The following is a 19,460-nucleotide window of genomic DNA, read 5'->3' on the forward strand; positions in this document are numbered from 1 at the left end:
TTATTAACCCCGACAAACCCTCCATGTCCGGCGTACTCCAGGATGGTCCAGCGTCGCGTCCAGCTCTGCTGCATGCAGGTGACAGGAGCTGCAGAAGACACAGCCGCTCCGGTCACCTCCACGCAGCTAATGAGATGAGTAGCGCGATCAGCAGCTGTCAGTCTGGTAACTCGCGGTCACCGCTGGATCCAGCGGTGGCCGTGGGTAACCTCAGTGACAGCAGCTGATCGCGCTACTCATCTCATTAGCTGCGTGCAGGTGACCGGAGCGGCTGTGTCTTCTGCAGCTCCTGTCACCTGCATGCAGCAGAGCTGGACGCGACGCTGGAGGACCGTGGAGTACGCCGGACATGGAGGGTTTGTCGGGGTTAATAAATTGGTAATGAGGGAATGTGTTTGTGTTTTTTATTTCTAATAAAGGATTTTTTCTGGTGTGTGTGTTTATTTACTGTAACTTACAGATTAATAATGGAGGGTGTCTCATAGACGCCTGACATGATTAATCTAGGACTTATTGGCAGCTATGGGCTGCCAATAACTCCTTATTACCCCGATTTGCCAACGCACCAGGGTAAATCGGGAAGAGCCGGGTACAGCCCCAGAACTGTCGCATATAATGTATGCGGCAATTCTGGGCGGCTGCTGACTGATATTGTTAGGGTGGGGGGCCCCCCATAACGTGGAGCTCCCCATCCTGAGAATACCAGCCTTCAGCCGTATGGCTTTATCTGGCTGGTATTAAAATGGGGGGGGACCACACGCCGTTTTTTTAATTATTTATTTATTTATTTTACTGCACAGTATAGACACGCCCACCGGCTGCTGTGATTGGGTGCAGTGTGACACCTGTCACTCAGCGTGGTGGGCGTGTCTCACTGCAACCAATCACAGCCGCCGGTGGGCGGGGTAAGCAGGGAATACGAGATTGATTAATGGGCGGCCGGCTTTTTCAAAAGAGGAAAAGCCGCCGGAGTTTTTATAACAGCAGAACAGCGCCGCGCCGGAGATCGGGGAATGGTGAGTATGAAAGAGGGGGGAACTGACCGACAGACAGCGAGAGGGACAGACAGACATAGAGACCGACCGACGGACTGAGGGAGAGAACGAAACATAAAAAGAAAAAAGACTGACATGACATGAAAAAAGCACAAAACATACAGGTAACAAACAGAGATGCGTCCGTGTCACTCGGACGTGCGCACAGACCCATTGACTTTCATTGGGTCCGTGCTGCGTGTTGCGTGAATAAAACGGACATGCTGGCGTGAGACACGGCCCACAAAACGCATCACGGAGACGGACAAACGGACATAACCAAAAACGCAAGTGTAACCGCTGAGATATAGTAACATTGGTGCACGTTTGGCCGTGTCTCCAGTATACACGGAAACGGACCAAACTTGCACGTTTTTCACGGATGTGTGGCGGAAGCCTTAAAGTAATGATGGCCACTCGTTTTTCTTTACTTAGAATTTGTATTATGGCAAGAAAAAAGCAGCTAACAGTCTATTCAGTAGGACTATCAGCTGTGTATCCACCAGACTTCTGCACAACACAACTGATGGTCCCAACCCCATTTATAAGGCAAGAAATCCCACTTATTAAACCTGACAGGGCACACCTGTGAAGTGAAAACCATTTCCGGTGACTACCTCTTGAAGCTCATCAAGAGAATGCCAAGAGTGTGCAAAGCAGTAATCAAAGCAAAAGGTGGCTACTTTGAAGTACCTAGAATATAAGACATATTTTCAGTTGTTTCACACTTTTTTCAGTCTTTCATTCCACATGTGGTAATTCATAGTTTTGATGCCTTCAATGTGAATTTACAATTTTCAGAGTCATGAAAATAAATAAAACTCTGAATGAGAAGAACCTTTGGTCTGTACTGTATATTTATTTGTGCCAATATAACTCATTTTTTATCTCCCTAGTTTTGCACACATCCCCCCTCTCCCGGAACCATCCCGCTTTAGTTCCAGCTCATGGTGGATCATGCACGACACAGTCTCTCTCAGTTGCTTTCATGCCAGCATACCTCTTGTCTGGGTCATGTCTAGTACGGAGCTTCTACTGAGAAGAATGATGTCAGGGAAAGGCCCAAGACGCCATCATTACAGTGCAGAGATCATGCCAAGAAGCAGAAAGAGTGCGTGTATGCTGCAAACTAAGAGGAGCAATTTACTGCAAGATGGGGCTGTAAACAGGAACAGAGAGAAATATACTACAGGGTGAGCTGTATACAAAGAGCTGAGAGTGGAGATATACTACAAGATGGGGTGTATACAAGGTACTGAGAGGAGAGAAATACTGAAGGAGGGTGCTCCTGATACAGGCACTTGATAGGAGAGATAAACTAAAGGAAGTGGATCTGTATACAGGGGACAGAAAGGAGAATATACTGCAGAGTGGGGCTTAACCTAGGGGATGAGAGGAGAGATGTACTGCAGGAGTTTGTTGAGAAAAGAGATGTACTGCAGGAAGGGGCTCTGTATACAGGGGACAGAAAGGAGGATATACTGCAGAGTGGGGCTTAACCTAGGGGATGAGAGGAGAGATGTACTGCAGGAGTTTGTTGAGAAAAGAGATGTACTGCAGGAAGGGGCTCTGTATACAGGGGACAGAAAGGAGGATATACTGTAGGATGGGGCTTAATCTAGGGGATGAGAGGAGAGATGTACTGCAGGAATTTGTTGAGAAAAGAGATGTACTGCAGGAAGGGGCTCTGTATACAGGGGACAGAAAAGAGGATATACTGTAGGATGGGGCTTAATCTAGCGGATGAGAGGAGAGATGTACTGCAGGAGTTTGTTGAGAAAAGAGATGTACTGCAGGAAGGGGCTCTGTATACAGGGGACAGAAAAGAGGATATACTGTAGGATGGGGCTTAATCTAGCGGATGAGAGGAGAGATGTACTGCAGGAAGGGGCTCTGTATACAGGGGACAGAAAGAGTGATATAATTCAGTATGGGGCTGTATACATGGACTGAGATTAGTCGAGTTCTGTTTGTTTAAAGCTGCTGAAAGACCAGTGATTTGAAACTGGAAAACCAGTGTATCTGGCGATGTTGGAGACGGGTCTTAGTTATCCCTGCCTGCAAAATCACTGACCATCATTGTACGACAACTCCTGCCCTGACAAGGGCAGTCCTCAACTGGCCCTCATTGTCCCTGACCCTATATCTGCCCCAAGTGCCTCCCGACTCGTTTCATCTTCCAGGATCTATGAACGTTCAGTGTATACCAGGCCGAGCACTGGTTGAGTAGCCCTAGATAGACATTGAGTGCAAGGTTTATTTTCTCCCCTGAAGATCCTGGACGGTGACCTGAGTCGGGAGTCACTTGGGGCAGACATAGGGTCAGGGGCAATGAGGGCCAGCTGTGAACTGCCCTTGTCAGGGCGGGAGTTGTCATACAACGAGAGTCAGTGATCTTGCAGACATAGGATAAACAGACCCGTCTCCAAAACCTCTGGATCCTCTGGTGTTCACTGGATACACGTTTATACGTGAAATTCACTTCATCATGGGCGAGTTATTCCATGTTTGTCCATTTACTAATGTGTGTATAGGGAGGTAATCCTAACAATTTGGACCACTGTCTTGTTCCCCATCTATATTACCTCCTCCAGATAATATACTTTGGCCATGGTTACACGTTTATGAATTTTTGTAGCTAACTGTAGTTTTGCACATTATTATTAAATGAATGTATGGGCTCCTGTTGATCACTGTCACTATATCCAATGATTGTATGGGTATTTACTGTGCGGATTTGATCGCTGCTATTATCAAATCAAAGCAAGGACTAAAACTTAACTTTTACTAAATATATCTAAAATCGACAAATAACATACAAAGAGTGCGGTGCATAATAAAGTGCAAATGATTGTCCAGGATCTCACCCGATCCTTCTCCATGGGTACGTACAATGTACACACTGATCCAGTGATACCCTCCAGGCAGGAGATACGCTGCCAGGTCCGGGGGGCTATAGATAATAACTAACCCCTGCCGTGCCCCATGACAATGGCAGAACCCAAGTGTGATGGCTGTCCCAATAAACAAATACGGCCCCAAACAGCCATCACACTTGGGTGCTGCCCCTGTCAGGGCGGAAGTATTTGTATACATGGACAGATAGGCTACTTTCACACATCAGATTGTGCCTGACGGCAAAAAAACGGGTGTAAAAACTGATGCAATGGATCAGGCGAAAAAAAACGGATCAGTTGCATCAGTTTTTTCCATCAATTCCTTCAGTTTTTTGACGGATCCGTCGCTGTAATGCGTTGTATGCCGCATTAAAGACGGATCCTGCGTCCATAGGCTTTCATTGTAAAACACGCCGGATGGCACCGGATCCGGCACGATGCGTTTTTTTTGCCAGATCCGGCGAAAACCAGATAGAACGCAGAGCCATGCAGCACAATCCAGCGCTAATGCAAGTCTATGAGGAAAAAAACGGACACAGCTGCAGCAAACACTGGATCTGGTTTTTCTGCAAAGCGTCGGATTGTGCCCGACGGCGAAAACTGGATGTGTGAAAGCAGCCTTAGGCTATGTGCGCACTGAGCATTTTTGCGCGTTTTTCGGGTGCGTTTATGGGCTGAAAACTGCATGACTTTGCTCCCCCAAAGTCTATGACTTTTCATTTTTGCTGTCCGCACACAACTTTTTTTTTAGCTGCGTTTTTGAGCTAAAAAAAAAAAAAAAAAAAAAAATTACATCAATTCTTTCCTGCGTTTTACAGCGTTTTTCTTCCATGCAATGCATTGGAAAAACGCAGCAAAACGCAGTGATCAAAAACGCAGCAAAACGCAGCCAAAAACGCACCGAAACGCGGTAAAAACGCATGCGTTTTTTACCGTGGCTGCAGTTTTTTTTGTGCAGGTTTGCTTTCAAAAACGCACAAAAATGCAGCGTAAAAAAACGCTTAGCCTAAGGCAGGGATTAGCAATATGCACCCAGAACTGCTCATGGCTCTAGGTGCATATTGCACCTGACAGGTTCCCTTTAAAAGCGACACAGAAGAACAGGGACTTACCCATTTGGAGAGTGCGTCTTTAATAGTTGTTGCTTTAGCCTAAGACAACAGACAAGAACAAATAAAATAGCTTAGTCAGTGGATGGAAGTGGTCCTGAGCAGACACTTTTCAATGCAGAAATACGTGGCTGGTATAAGCCTCTGTTCACAGTAGTGTTAAGGGTGCTTTACACGCTGCGACCTCGCTAGCGATCTCGTTAGCAATGTGACACACAAGATCGCAGATGTGATCTGCCGAGATCGCACATAGGTAATAATAATAATAATTGTATTCATTTATATAGCGCTATTAATTCCACAGCGCTTTACATACATTTGCAATGCTGTCCCCATAGGGACTCTAGATTGTGAGCCCCAATCTGTATGTCTTTCAAGTGTGGGAGGAAACCGGAGTACCCGGAGGAAACCCATGCAAACACGGGGAGAACATACAAACTCCTTGCAGATGGTGTCCTTGGTGGGATTTGAACCCAGGACCCCAGCGCTGCAAGACTGCAGTGCTAACCACTGAGCCACCATAAGACTGCAGTGCTAACCACTGAGCCACCATAAGACTGCAGTGCTAACCACTGAGCCACCATAAGACTGCAGTGCTAACCACTAAGCCACCATAAGACTGCAGTGCTAACCACTGAGCCACCATAAGACTGCAGTGCTAACCACTGAGCCACCATAAGACTGCAGTGCTAACCACTGAGCCACCATAAGACTGCAGTGCTAACCACTAAGCCACCATAAGACTGCAGTGCTAATCACTGAGCCACCATAAGACTGCAGTGCTAACCACTGAGCCACCGTGCCGCCCAGGTCGTTTTATAGCGCCGGTCACATGTGCGATCTCGGCAGATCACATCTGCGATCTGGTGTGTCACATTGCTAACGAGATCGCTAGCGATGTCGCAACGTGTAAAGCACCCTTTAGCTTCTATTAGGATACCATTCCAGTATTTTTATAATATTAAGATTTGAACTATCTGGAATAATATTCTTGAAGACTAAAGTTAATTTATAAGGGCTTTGTCCTTTACTACAACTCTAGGAATAGGAAAGATTAGTACAAAATTCCAATTAATAATAATAATAATGTATTCATTTATATAGCGCTATTAATTCCACAGCGCTTTACATACATTTGCAATGATGTCCCCATTGGGGCTCACAATCTAGAGTCCCTGTCTGTATGTTTTTGGAGTGTGGGAGGAAACCGGAGAACCCGGAGGAAACCCACGCAAACACGGGGAGAACATACAAATTCCTTGCAGATGATGTCCTTGGTGGGATTTGAACCCAGGACCCCAGCGCTGCAAGACTGCAGTGCTAACCACTGAGCCACCATAAGACTGCAGTGCTAACCACTGAGCCACCGTGCCGCCCTACTACAAATCATCACTGGTCCACAGGATAGGTGATAAGTAGCAGATCTGTTCGGGTCTGACTGATAAGACTCCCACAGATTGCCTTTAGAGAGGCAGCGACGTTGCTTTACTCTCATTTCTTGCCATCTTCCATTTTTTTGTTCTACCAATTAAACTGATGAAGACTGGAACACCTTTATTTTTCACTGAATATGCTGCATAAATAAATTCACTTCATTTACATCCATCTGGGATTGCCTATTACTTATCTTATGGACTTGGACCCTTCCGGGGAACCCCGACCCATGCGAAAAGAACCAAGATATTTCATATTGAAAAAGTAGAAAAAGACACCTATAGGGCTGGAACATGCTGAATGTCAGGAGGACCTCCCAAAGCAAATCTCCAAAAAAGGAGAAAAAGACACCCATAGGCCTGGATTGCGCCACGTGCCAGATGGATGGGAGGTGCAGAGATTGAGGAAGAGCCGAAAAAGGAGAAAATGACGCTCATAGGGCCGAACTGTACAGCATGCCAGAGGGATGGGAGCTGTAGACATTGAGGAGGCGCCGCAAAAGGGAAAAAAACCCCAAACAAACGCCCGTAGGGTTGGACCATGCCACATGGCAGGAGGACAGGAGATTCAGGGATCAAGGAAGCGTCGAACAAGGAAAAAACTACCCGTAGGGTTGGACCGCGCCGCATTTCAGGAAGATGGAAGCTCTATGGATCAAGGAGGCGTCAAAAAAGAAAAAAATGTGCCTAAAGAGCCGGAGTGTGCTACATTAGAAGGATGGGAGCTGTAGAGGTCAAGGAGGCGCCTGCGCTACATCAGAAGGATGGGAGCTGTAGAGGTCAAGGAGGCCCCTGCGCTACATCAGAACGTTGGGAGCTGTAGAGGTCCAGGAGGCGCCTGCGCTACATCAGAAGGATGGGAGCTGTAGAGGTCAAGGAGGCGCCTGCGCTACATAAGAACGTTGGGAGCTGTAGAGGTCCAGGAGGCGCCTGCGCTACATCAGAAGGATGGGAGCTGTAGAGGTCAAGGAGGCGCCTGCGCTACATCAGAACGTTGGGAGCTGTAGAGGTCCAGGAGGCGCCTGCGCTACATCAGAACGTTGGGAGCTGTAGAGGTCCAGGAGGCGCCTGCGCTACATCAGAAGGATGGGAGCTGTAGAGGTCAAGGAGGCGCCTGCGCTACATCAGAACGTTGGGAGCTGTAGAGGTCCAGGAAGCGCCTGCGCTACATCAGAAGGATGGGAGCTGTAGAGGTCCAGGAGGCGCCTGCACTACATCAGAAAGATGGGAGCTGTAGAGGTCAAGGAGGCGCTTGTGCTACATCAGAAGGATGGGAGCTGTAGTGGTCAAGGAGGCGCCTGCGCTACATCAGAAGGATGGGAGCTGTAGTGGTCAAGGAGGCGCCTGCGCTACATCAGAAGGATGGGAGCTGTAGTGGTCAAGGAGGCGCCTGCGCTACATCAGAAGGATGGGAGCTGTAGTGGTCAAGGAGGCGCCTGCGCTACATCAGAACGTTGGGAGCTGTAGAGGTCCAGGAGGCGCCTGCGCTACATCAGAAAGATGGGAGCTGTAGAGGTCAAGGAAGCGCCTGCGCTACATCAGAAGGATGGGAGCTGTAGGGATCGAGAAGGCGCTGAAAAAGGAGAAAAAGATGTCCAATAAGGCTGGACCACGCTACATGTCAAGAGGATGGGAGCTGCAGAGATGGAGAAGGAGCCGAAAAAGGAAAAAAGGTGCCTATAGGACTGACACGCACCGCATGCCAGGAGGATGGGAGCTGTGGGGATCAAGGAGGTTCCTAAAAAGGAATAAAAGACGCCCATAGGGCTGGACCACACTGCGTGCCAGAAGGACAGGAGGTGCAAGGATCGATAAAGAGCCAAAAAGGAAAAAAAAGATGCTTATTGGGCTGAACTGCACTGCGTGCCAGAAGGATAAGAGCTGTAGGGATTGAGGAGGCACGGAAAAAGGGGGAAAAAAAAAAAACACCCATAGGTTCAGACTGCGTAGCATGCCAGAGGGATGGAAGCTGTAGGGATCGAGGAGGCACTTTAAAAGGAGAAAAAGACACCCATGGGGCATGACCATCTAGCATGCCAGAAGAACGAGGAATGTAGGGATCGAGGAGGCGCTGAAAAAGGAAAAAAGCTGACCAAAGGGCCAGACTGTGCACCGCATGCCAGAAGGATGGGAGCTGCAGGGATTGAGGAGGCGCCGAAAAAGGAAAAAAGCTGGTCAAAGGGCCAGACTGTGCACCGCATGCCAGAAGGATGGGAGCTGCAGGGATCGAGGAGGCGCCGAAAAAGGAAAAAAGCTGGTCAAAGGGCCAGACTGTGCACCACATGCCAGAAGGATGGGAGCTGCAGGGATCGAGGAGGCGCCGAAAAAGGAAAAAAGCTGGTCAAAGGGCCAGACTGTGCACCGCATGCCAGAAGGATGGGAGCTGCAGGGATCGAGGAGGCGCCGAAAAAGGAAAAAAGCTGACCAAAGGGCCAGACTGTGCACCGCATGCCAGAAGGATGGGAGCTGCAGGGATCAAGGAGGCGCCGAAAAAGACGCCCATAGTCCTGGACCACGCCACATGCCAGAAGGGGGTTATTTTTGGGCACATACAGGGGAGGTCAGGGCTTACATACAGGTCGCCGGACTGTGGCAATAGATAAAGGCAGTGGCTTTAGTTTATATTGGGAAAGTCTGGGACGGCTTCCCCTCAAACAGGACCCATCACCGGCCAGAAATATGTCATTTTCCGCTGTACCCCTCTGTTCACACGTCCATTTCATCTTCTCCATTTGTTCCAACAAAGAGAACAGACAAACGGAATCAGGATCCTGTGAAGTCTGGGCCAGACACAATCAGAGGGGACCCATTGACTTCCATGGACTCCCACTGTTTTCCATTGGTTGTTCATTTTTATAACAAGAAAAAAAGTGCTGTATGCAGAATTTTTATTTAGAAACTAATATTTAAAAAAAAAAAAAACTAAATAAAGAAGTTTGGTATCCTCGTTCTTGTACTGACTGGAGATAGAAGGTCATTATTACTGGACAATGAACACCATAAAAAAGAAAAGAAAAAAACAACACAAGAAAACAGCCCAGTCTTTGGGGTTAGATTCCATTATGTAAAGCTGTGATATCCGGGGGTCTACGCGTCAATCTAGGGATCGGACCCCTCACCCGGCGTCTGCTCTGCTGTTATAGGACGATAGTAGGACGACCCCATATAATCTACTACAGCCCTATAATAACATTACAGCACTCTGCTGCCGATGCGATAACAATGTAACAATAATTATTACACAAGAGACACAGCATCCATAGCACAGAAATAGTGGGATTTCCTAACAAGTGTGTGTGTGTGTGTGTGTGTGTGTGTGTGTGTGTGTGTGTGTGTGTGTGTGTGTGTGTGTGTGTGTGTGTGTGTGTGTGTGTCCGCTAAAGGAATCCGCACCGTCGCATTTATAATCATAACAGAGACAGATAGAAGATGGGTTTGTAATGCCGCGCCAATGATCACCAGTCAGAGGATCAGATTCATGTATCTTTATTGTTGCATAGGTCTACGCGTTTCAGGAGCTCTGCTCCCTTCCTCAGGACCGTTATGAATAAGACCACATCAAATCTGATTTTTGAGATTTGATGTGGTCTTATTTATAACGCTCCTGAAACGCGTAGACCTATGCAAGAATAAAGATACATGAATCTGATCCTCTGACTGGTGATCATTGGCGCGGCATTACAAACCCATCTTCTATCTGTCTCTGTTATCTGCCGTTTTGGGTTGCTGCTGCCTTGGTTCATTTCTACATGCGATTATAGTGGTTGTGACTGTCACAACTACACTTGGTGAGTAGTATTGCTCCCCCCTTCCCTACCCTATACATATTAGGGTAAGACCCTATTGCGCTTTATTTTCCACAGCTTTTGCATTTACAATCATGACATTTTGCATAGACGCCTCATGTGACCCAGGGAATGTCATAGATTATGTTTGAAGGGGAAATCTAACCCTACGCTTTACAGTTACTCTCCAAAAAAACTGCTTAGATTAAAGTCAATGGAACTGGGAGCCACAGGTCATTAATATAAGCTGTGATTGGTTGCTATAGGCAACGAAGGACATTGTTACATAGTTCCATAGGTTGAAAAAAACACCTAGGTCCATCTAGTTCAACCTTTCTCCACCAATACTACATTTTGTCCCTAAGTCATTTATAACAGACAATGTTGTGTGTAGTGAGGAAATCCTCCAGCCCTGATATAAAAGCTGTTATAGTATCTGCCATTACTACCTCTTGTGGTAGTGTATTCCACAGTCTGACCGCTCTAACTGTAAAGAACCCTTTCCTATTTAGCTGCCGGAATCGCTTTTCTTCCACTCGCAGTGAGTGCCCCCTGGTCCTTAGTATTGTCTTTGGAAGGAATAAGTCATGTGCCAGTCCTTTATATTGACCACACATGTACTTATACATATAAATGAGATCTCCTCTGAGACGTCTTTTTTTCTAAGCTAAACATATGTAACTTTTCCAACCTGTCCTCATACGGGCGGCCTCCATTCCTTGTAGTAGTCTAGTTGCCCGCCTTTGAACTGACTCTAATTTCTGAATCAAAAAGGTCCGTGGAGCCTCTGTTAGGAGTAGAAACCAGCCAGATATCCCTCCGGGAAGGACCTAGCCAAGGGGGGGCTCTTTTTAGGAGACCACCATAACCACCATATTAAGTGGCCCTTTTAGTCAATATCCAAACAGTTGTCTGTGGATGGATACCTGGCCTTGGCATTTCCCTTGTCATATCTTTAAACTTGTCAAAAAGTTGGATATTGACTAAAAGGGCCACTTAATATGGTGGTTATGGTGGTCTCCTAAAAAGAGTCACTCCTTGGCTGGGCCCTTCCCGGAGGGATATCTGGCTGGTTTCTGTGTTGAGACTCCTAACAGAGGCTCCACGGACCTTTTTGATTTGCATATTTCCCAGGGGGCAATGTACCTAGGATTTCACTGTGTTGAGCGCCCTCGTTGGCTGCTGGCGGTGTTTTCTCTGGCTGGTCTCCCCGAGATCAGTGATTGCTTTGTTTTGTTGGTCTAATTTCTGAATGTCCTTTTTAAAATGTGGATCCCAAAACTGGATCCCATATTCCAGATGTGGCCTTACAAGTGATTTATAGAGGGGTGACAATACGTTGGGATCCCGGGATCTAATCTCTCTTTTTATACACCCTAAAATCTTGTTTTCTTTAGCAGCTGCTGCCTGACATGTTAGTATAAGAAACTTATGTGTGAGGTAATATGAATTCTGTGGAGAGATGGATAGAGAGAGACAGACAGTCGGGGGCACAGGCAGACGGGGACAGAGACAGACGGGGGCACAGGCAGACCGGGACAGAGACAGACGGGGACAGAGACAGACGGGGACAGAGACAGACGGGGGCACAGGCCGACGGGGGGCACAGGCAGACCGGGACAGAGACAGATGGGGGGCACAGGCAGACGGGACAGAGACAGATGGGGGGCACAGGCAGACGGGACAGAGACAGATGGGGGGCACAGGCAGACGGGACAGAGACAGATGGGGACACAGGCAGACGGGGACAGAGACAGATGGGGACACAGGCAGACGGGGACAGAAACAGATGGGGGACACAGGCAGACAGAGACAGATGGGGACAAAGGCAGACGGGGACAGAGAGAAATGGGGGCACAGGCAGACGGGACAGAGACAGATGGGGGCAGAGACAGACGGGGGGCACAGGCAGACGGGGACAGAGACAGATGGGGGGCACAGACAGACGGGGGACGGAGGCAGACGGGGGGGACGGAGGCAGACGGGGAGAGAGAGAGACCGAGACAAACAGAGACAGACAGACAAGGAGGAACAGACAGAGAGAGAGCCACTTAGTTACTATCCCGGGTAACGCCGGGTACTACAGCTAGTGTGTAATAATAACGGGTCTGCACACTACAAGTGTCAGCATTCCCACGCTGAGCCCTGACAGATAGGGCTCGGCCATCGCACACGGTGCAGCCATGTCCCCACATCCTTATCCCGCTGCCGCCCAGGTCCTAACCCGCCCCGGTACCGGGAGAACAGGGATCCGCCGCCGGTACTCACCATGTTTCCGTTGCTACAGTCGCGCAGCCGGTTGCTAGGAGACGAGAATTCTGAGCGCGCATGCGCACTTGCCTGCCAGTCCTCGACAACGGAAAAAGTCGTGAGAGGGGAACAATGCAGACCGGAAATAGAAAGTCAGCCTGCAGTGACGTCACCGTGGTGCATGGCGACCCCTACAGGCTGAGACTGACTGGTAACAGTTACAGAGTGTATAAAAAGAATGAAATATTATACTGTTGTCCATAGTTTGCAGACCTCCCAATTTATGAAGCACAGAAAGAGGGAAAATTAGGCAAATTTTAACCACGCCCCTAACCACACCCATTTGGCCATGAGGGTTATTGAGCAATCGCCCCGGACTCTTTATCCATTCATAGTTGGAGCAGCCAGAACGGTCTCTTCTCTGTAGCTTCACTCTATGACTTTGCTTTTTTTGTCTCTGTAAGGCCCTGTTCACACGCGGCATAAATACTATTCCTTGTTTTTTATTTTCACAAGGGTAACAGGAGAAAATGCTCCACACAATTTATTGTACAATTTCTCCTGAGTACGCAGATACCTCATATGTGGTGGAAATCCACTGTTTGTGCGCAGGGCAGGTCATAGAAGGGAAGGAACGCAACATTTTCTGGAATCATTAGCAGACGCCATGTTGCAGTACCATGAAAAAGGGCTCTCCGGGGGTACTCTGAAAAAAAGGCTCTCCGGGGGTACTGTGGAAAAAAAGCTCTCTGGGGGTACTCTGAATAAAGGCTCTCTGGGGGTACTCTGGAAAAAAAGGCTCTCTGGGGGTACTCTGGAAAAAAAGGCTCTCTGGGGGTACTCTGGAAAAAAAGGCTCTCTGGGGGTACTCTGAAAAAAAAGGCTCTCTGGGGGTACTCTGAAAAAAAGGCTCTCCAGGGGTACTGTGAAAAAAAAGCTCTCTGGGGGTACTCTGAATAAAGGCTCTCTGGGGGTACTCTGGAAAAAAAGGCTCTCTGGGGGTACTCTGAATAAAGGTTCTCCGGGGGTACTGTGAAAAAAAAGGCTCTCCGGGGGTACTCTGAAAAAAAAGGCTCTCCGGGGGTACTCTGAAAAAAAAGGCTCTCCGGGGGTACTCTGAAAAAAAGGCTCTCCGGGTGTGCTGTGAAAAAAAGGCTCTCTGGGGGTACTCTGCAAAAAAATACTCTCCGGGGGTACTCTGAAAAAAAGGCTCTTCAGGGGTACTCTGAAGAAAAAGGCTCTCCGGGGGTACTCTGAAGAAAAAGGCTCTCCGGGGGTACTCTGAAGAAAAAGGCTCTCCGGGGGTACTCTGAAGAAAAGGCTCTACGGGGGTACTCTGAAGAAAAAGGCTCTCCGGGGGTACTCTGAATAAAGGCTCTCCGGGGGTACTCTGAAGAAAAAGGCTCTCCGGGGGTACTTTGAAGAAAAAAGCTCTCCGGGGGTACTCTGAAGAAAAAGGCTCTCCGGGGGTACTCTGAAGAAAAAGGCTCTCCGGGGGTACTCTGAAAAAAAGGCTCTCCGGGTGTGCTGTGAAAAAAAGGCTCTCTGGGGGTACTCTGCAAAAAAATACTCTCCGGGGGTACTCTGAAAAAAAGGCTCTTCAGGGGTACTCTGAAGAAAAAGGCTCTCCGGGGGTACTCTGAAGAAAAAGGCTCTCCGGGGGTACTCTGAAGAAAAAGGCTCTCCGGGGGTACTCTGAAGAAAAGGCTCTACGGGGGTACTCTGAAGAAAAAGGCTCTCCGGGGGTACTCTGAATAAAGGCTCTCCGGGGGTACTCTGAAGAAAAAGGCTCTCCGGGGGTACTTTGAAGAAAAAAGCTCTCCGGGGGTACTCTGAAGAAAAAGGCTCTCCGGGGGTACTCTGAAGAAAAAGGCTCTCCGGGGGTACTCTGAAGAAAAAGGCTCTCCGGGGGTACTCTGAAGAAAAAGGCTCTCGGGGGTACTCTGAATAAAGGCTCTCCGGGGGTACTCTGAAGAAAAAGGCTCTTGGGGGTACTCTGAAGAAAAGAAGGGAATTTTGTTTACTTACCGTAAATTCCTTTTCTTCTAGCTCCAATTGGGAGACCCAGACAATTGGGTGTATAGCTTCTGCCTCCGGAGGCCACACAAAGTATTACACTTAAAAGTGTAAACCCCTCCCCTCTGCCTATACACCCCCCCGTGCATCACGGGCTCCTCAGTTTTGGTGCAAAAGCAGGAAGGAGGAAACTTATAAATTGGTCTAAGGTAACTTCAATCCGAAGGATGTTCGGAGAACTGAAACCATAACCAAGAACAATTCAATCTGAACAACATGTGTACACAAAGAACAACCAGCCCGAAGGGAACAGGGGTGGGTGCTGGGTCTCCCAATTGGAGCTAGAAGAAAAGGAATTTACGGTAAGTAAACAAAATTCCCTTCTTCTTTGTCGCTCCATTGGGAGACCCAGACAATTGGGACGTCCAAAAGCAGTCCCTGGGTGGGTAAAAGAATACCTCGGTAAAAAGAGCCGTAAAACGGCTCCTTCCTACAGGTGGGCAACCGCCGCCTGAAGGACTCGCCTACCTAAGCTGGCATCTGCCGAGCGTAGGTATGCACTAGATAGTGCTTCGTGAAAGCGTGCAGACTCAACCAGGTAGTCGTCTGACACACCTGCTGAGCCGTAGCCTGGTGCAGCAACGCCCAGGACGCACCCACGGCTCTGGCAGAATGGGCCTTCAGCCCCGAAGGAACCGGAAGCCCAGCAGAACGGTAGGCTTCAAGAATTGGTTCCTTGATCCACCGAGCCAAGTTGACTTGGGAGCTTGTGACCCTTTACGCTGGCCAGCGACAAGGACAAGAGTGCATCCGAGCGGCGCAGGGGCGCCATATGGGAAATGTAGAGTCTGAGTGCTCTCACCAGATCTAACAAGTGCCAATCCTTTTCACGTTGGTGAACCGGATGAGGACAAAAAGAAGGTAAGGAGATATCCTGATTGAGATGAACAGAGGATACCACCTTCGGGGGAAATTCCGGAACCGGACGCAGAACCACCTTGTCCTGGTGAAACACCAGGAAGGGGGGCTTTGCATGACAGCGCTGCTATGTCAGACACTCTGCGGAGTGACGTGACTGCCACTAGGAAGACCACCTTCTGCGAAAGGCGTGAAAGAGAATATCCCTCATTGGCTCGAAGGGTGGTTTTCGAAGAGCCGGTATCACCCTGTTCCGATCCCAGGGTTCTAGCCGACGCTTGTAAGGAGGGACTATGTGGCAAACCCCCTGCAGGAACGTGCGTACCTGAGGGAGTCTGGCTAGACGCTTCTGAACAAAAAAACACAGAAAGCGCCGAAACTTGTCCCTTAAGGGAACCGAGAGACAACCCCTTTTCCATTCCGGATTGAAGGAAGGACAGAAAGTGGGCAAGGTGAATGGCCAGACAGTAAAACTCTGATCAGAGCACCAGGATAAGAAAATCTTCCACGTCCTGTGGTAGATCTTGGCGGACGTTGGTTTCCTGGCCTGTCTCATAGTGGCAATGACCTCTTGAGATAACTCTGAAGACGCTAGGATCCAGGATTCAATGGCTACGCAGTCAGGTTGAGGGCCGCAGAATTCAGATGGAAAAAACGGCCCTTGAGACAGCAAGTCTGGCCGGTCTGGTAGTGTCCACGGTTAGCCTACCGTGAGATGCCACAGGTCCGGGTACCACGACCTCCTCGGCCAGCGAGGATGGCGCGGCGGCAGTCGGATCTGATCTTGCGTAACACTCTGGGCAGCATCGCCAGAGGGGGAAATACGTGAGGCAGTGGAAACTGCGACCAATCCTGAACTAATGCGTCTGCCGCCAGAGCTCTGTGATCTTGAGAACGTGCCATGAATGCCGGGACCTTGTTGTTGTGCCGGGACGTCAATAGGTCGACGTCCAGCTTCCCCAGCGGCAACAAATCTCTGAAACACGTCCGGTCGAAGAGACCATTCCCTGTGTCCATGCCCTGGCGACTGAGAAAGTCTGCTTCCCAGTTTTCTACGCCCGGGATGTGAGCTGCGGAGATGGTGGAGGCTGTGGCTTCCACCCACAGCAGAATCCGCCGGACTTGCTGGAAGGCTTGCCGACTGCTTGTGCCGCCTTGGCGGTTGATGTATGCCACCGCCGTGGCGTAGTCCGACTGAATTCGAATCTGCCTATCTTCCAGCCATGGCTGGAACGCTTTTAGGGCTAGACACTGCCCTTCCCTCCAGAACATTGATCTGTAGGGAGGACTCTGCTGAGTACATGTACCCTGAGCCCTGTGGCGGAGGAAGACCCCCTGACAGACTCGCGTCCGCCGTGACCACAGCCCAGGATATGGGCAGGAAGGACTTTTCCTTCGAGAAGAAGTGGGAAGAAGCCGCCACTGAAGGGAGGCCTTGGCTGCCCGAGAAGGAGCAACGTTCCTGTCGAGGGACGCTGTCCCATTTGTGGAGAAAGTCCCATTGAAGTGGGCGCAGATGAATCTGCGCAAACGGAGCTGCCTCCATTGCTGCCACCAACTTCTCTAGGAAATGCATGAGGCGCCTCAAAGGGTGTGACTGGGCTCGAAGGAGCGATTGCACCCCTGTCTGTAGTGAACGCTGTTTGTCCAGCGGAAGCTTCACTATCGCTGATAGAGTATGAAACTCCATGCCGAGATATGTCAGTGATTGTGCTGGTGTCAATTTTGACTTTGGGAAAATTGATGAACCACCCGAATCTCTGGAGAGTCTCTAGAACAATGTTCAGGCTGTGATGCCATGCCACCCGAGAGGGGGCCTTGACCAGTACATTGCCTGAGATAGTAGGACCGCTAGGCGCAGCGCAGGAAGCGCTGATATTCTGGTACAATCGGCACGTGGAGATAAGTATCCCTGATGTCGATTGACGCTAAGAAGCCTCCTTGGGCCATCAAGGGCGATGGCAAGCGGAGAAATTCCATCCGGAACCGTCAGGTTCCCTGTCCGTTGAGCAGTGTGAAGTCCAGAACGGGCCGGAGTGATCCGTCCTATCTGGTACCACGAACAAGCTGGAGTAAAAAGCCGCGACTACGTTCTTGAAGGGGAACGAGGATCGCAACTCCTCCTGCTTTTGGAGTGTTCACCGCCTGGAAACGTGCCTCGGCTCGCTCGGGGGACGGAGATGCTCTGAAGCAACGAGTCGGAGGACGAGAACTGAGCTCTATCCTGTGACCGTAAGACAGAATGCCTCCTACATCGGTCTTTGCACGGCGGAGGATGAAAATACCACCGCCTGAAACGTCAAAGACGCTAATTGCGGAGCACCGGAAGACCGCATTGATCTCAGACAGAGCAGCTGAGATAGCCTGGAGTGCCCACCCCTGTAAAGGCTGGGGCAACGGACGCGCCTATGGCTTCATAGATGGATCTCATTAGGAGTTCTATCTGTCTGTCCGTGGCATTCTTGAGCGTGGACTCGCCAGCCACTGCTACTACTGATCTAGCCGCCAGTCAAGAGGCTGGAGGGCACCTTATGACACTGAGCCCAAGCCTTAACAACGTCAGAGGGGAAGGGACAACGTGTGTTATAAGGCGTTCAGTAAAAAGCTTGTCCGGGAAGGTGTGCTTCTGGACAGTATCTGTGAAGCCTTAAGAGCCACGTCCGGACAGAGTCCTGGGTTGCGACCTCCGCCCCATCCTCTAGAGGGTCCTCAAGCTGAGACCCTTGGAGAAGTCGGGGAAGATTCCAAGCAAGGCTGCTTAGCCGGACTGGGACTGCGGTTCGTGCTGGAGTTCACCACGTAATAACTAGAGGCCACCCCAGGAACACGCTTCGTCGCAGACCGATAGAGGCCTGGGGCGATCCCGCAGTGCCCGGGGCCTGTGTAAGGGGCCGGTCTGGACTGCAAACTCCTAGTCTCTTAGCCGACCATTTGTCCATAGCCTGAGACATGGATAGTGAAAATGGCCCAGAGAGTTTCTCAGCAAAAACTGCAACTCTGTCCCTGCCGCCTGGACAGGGAACGCCGGCGGAGCTCAACCAGTGCCCCCGTCTCCGGCTGAGCGAGTGCCACATGGCCCGAGCAATGTTCACAGTGACCACTGAGGATACATATGTACAGCCGAACTGTGAAACTGCATACAAACATTATATATCCATATATACCGTTCATCACATATACAGTTCATCACTCTAGGGGGCCCAGCATCGAGAAGAAACCCCCTGGTGTACCGACCCTGAAAATATGGCTGTCGGCGTATACAGTGGAGGGGGGAGCCGTGGGCATAACCCCAAAAGTGCGGGAATCTGGTACCCTGAGTGAAAAGTGAGGGGGGCGGAGGACACCAAGTGTGCTCCAGCCCTCACTGCTAGCCTCCGACTGACCGTCCCGCCCTTCCCCCTGACTGGCAGGGCCAGGGACGGGAGTTTAAGGCGCTAGGCCGCAAAAGCCGGGAGCTAAAGTTACAGACCGCGGCCGGCAAGCAGGCGCGGTCGGCGCGGTGGTCGCCAAGTCTGAGGCCAAGGTGCTCTCTGCACCGTCCCCAAGGGGACACTGAGTAACTTGCGGGGATCAGCGTGCTTAGTGAGGGGGGCGGAGGACAGCGAAGTGTGCTCCGGCCCTTACTGTCGGCGTCAGCCCAACTGTGTCGCCCTTCCCCCTGACTGGCAGGTCCGGGGGCGGTTTAATGATTGAACAGTGCCCGGGCTGAATCACCAGCCTGGACTGTACGGCTTCTCCAGTAGTAGCCAAAAATGCACAGTGCGACCATACAGTGTAAATCAAGCATACAAGCATATATATTATATATATATATTATATATATATATATATATATATATATATATATATATATATATATATATTACACTTCGGCACTCAGTGGGGCCAGCACCTCAGGTGCTGCTTACCGACCGCACAAGCGGTTGTGTGATCACCAGAATCCCTGCCCAGGCCTCCCAGTGTTGTCTCTCCTCTCCAGCGTCAGAAGTGCTGACAGGAATGGCTGCCGGCGTTCTGT

At 49.8% G+C, this 19,460-nt stretch overlaps 1 protein-coding gene across 1 annotated transcript in view; it reads right to left on the reverse strand.

Moving 5' to 3' along the window:
• The window catches only part of DNAL1 (dynein axonemal light chain 1), a 79,869-nt gene extending 67,263 nt beyond the window's left edge, over positions 1-12,606 (reverse strand). The window contains exons 1-2 of the mRNA XM_075329489.1: positions 12,527-12,606; positions 5,044-5,082 (exon numbers count right to left, since the gene is read on the reverse strand). Coding sequence (XP_075185604.1) covers positions 5,044-5,082; positions 12,527-12,529 — 42 coding nt within the window. The 5' untranslated portion in view covers positions 12,530-12,606. The remainder of the gene's footprint in view (positions 1-5,043; positions 5,083-12,526) is intronic.
• Positions 12,607-19,460: the final 6,854 nt, after the last annotated feature.

The sequence above is a fragment of the Anomaloglossus baeobatrachus genome, chromosome 12 (genome assembly GCF_048569485.1).
Source record: "Anomaloglossus baeobatrachus isolate aAnoBae1 chromosome 12, aAnoBae1.hap1, whole genome shotgun sequence".
NCBI lineage: Eukaryota > Metazoa > Chordata > Amphibia > Anura > Aromobatidae > Anomaloglossus > Anomaloglossus baeobatrachus.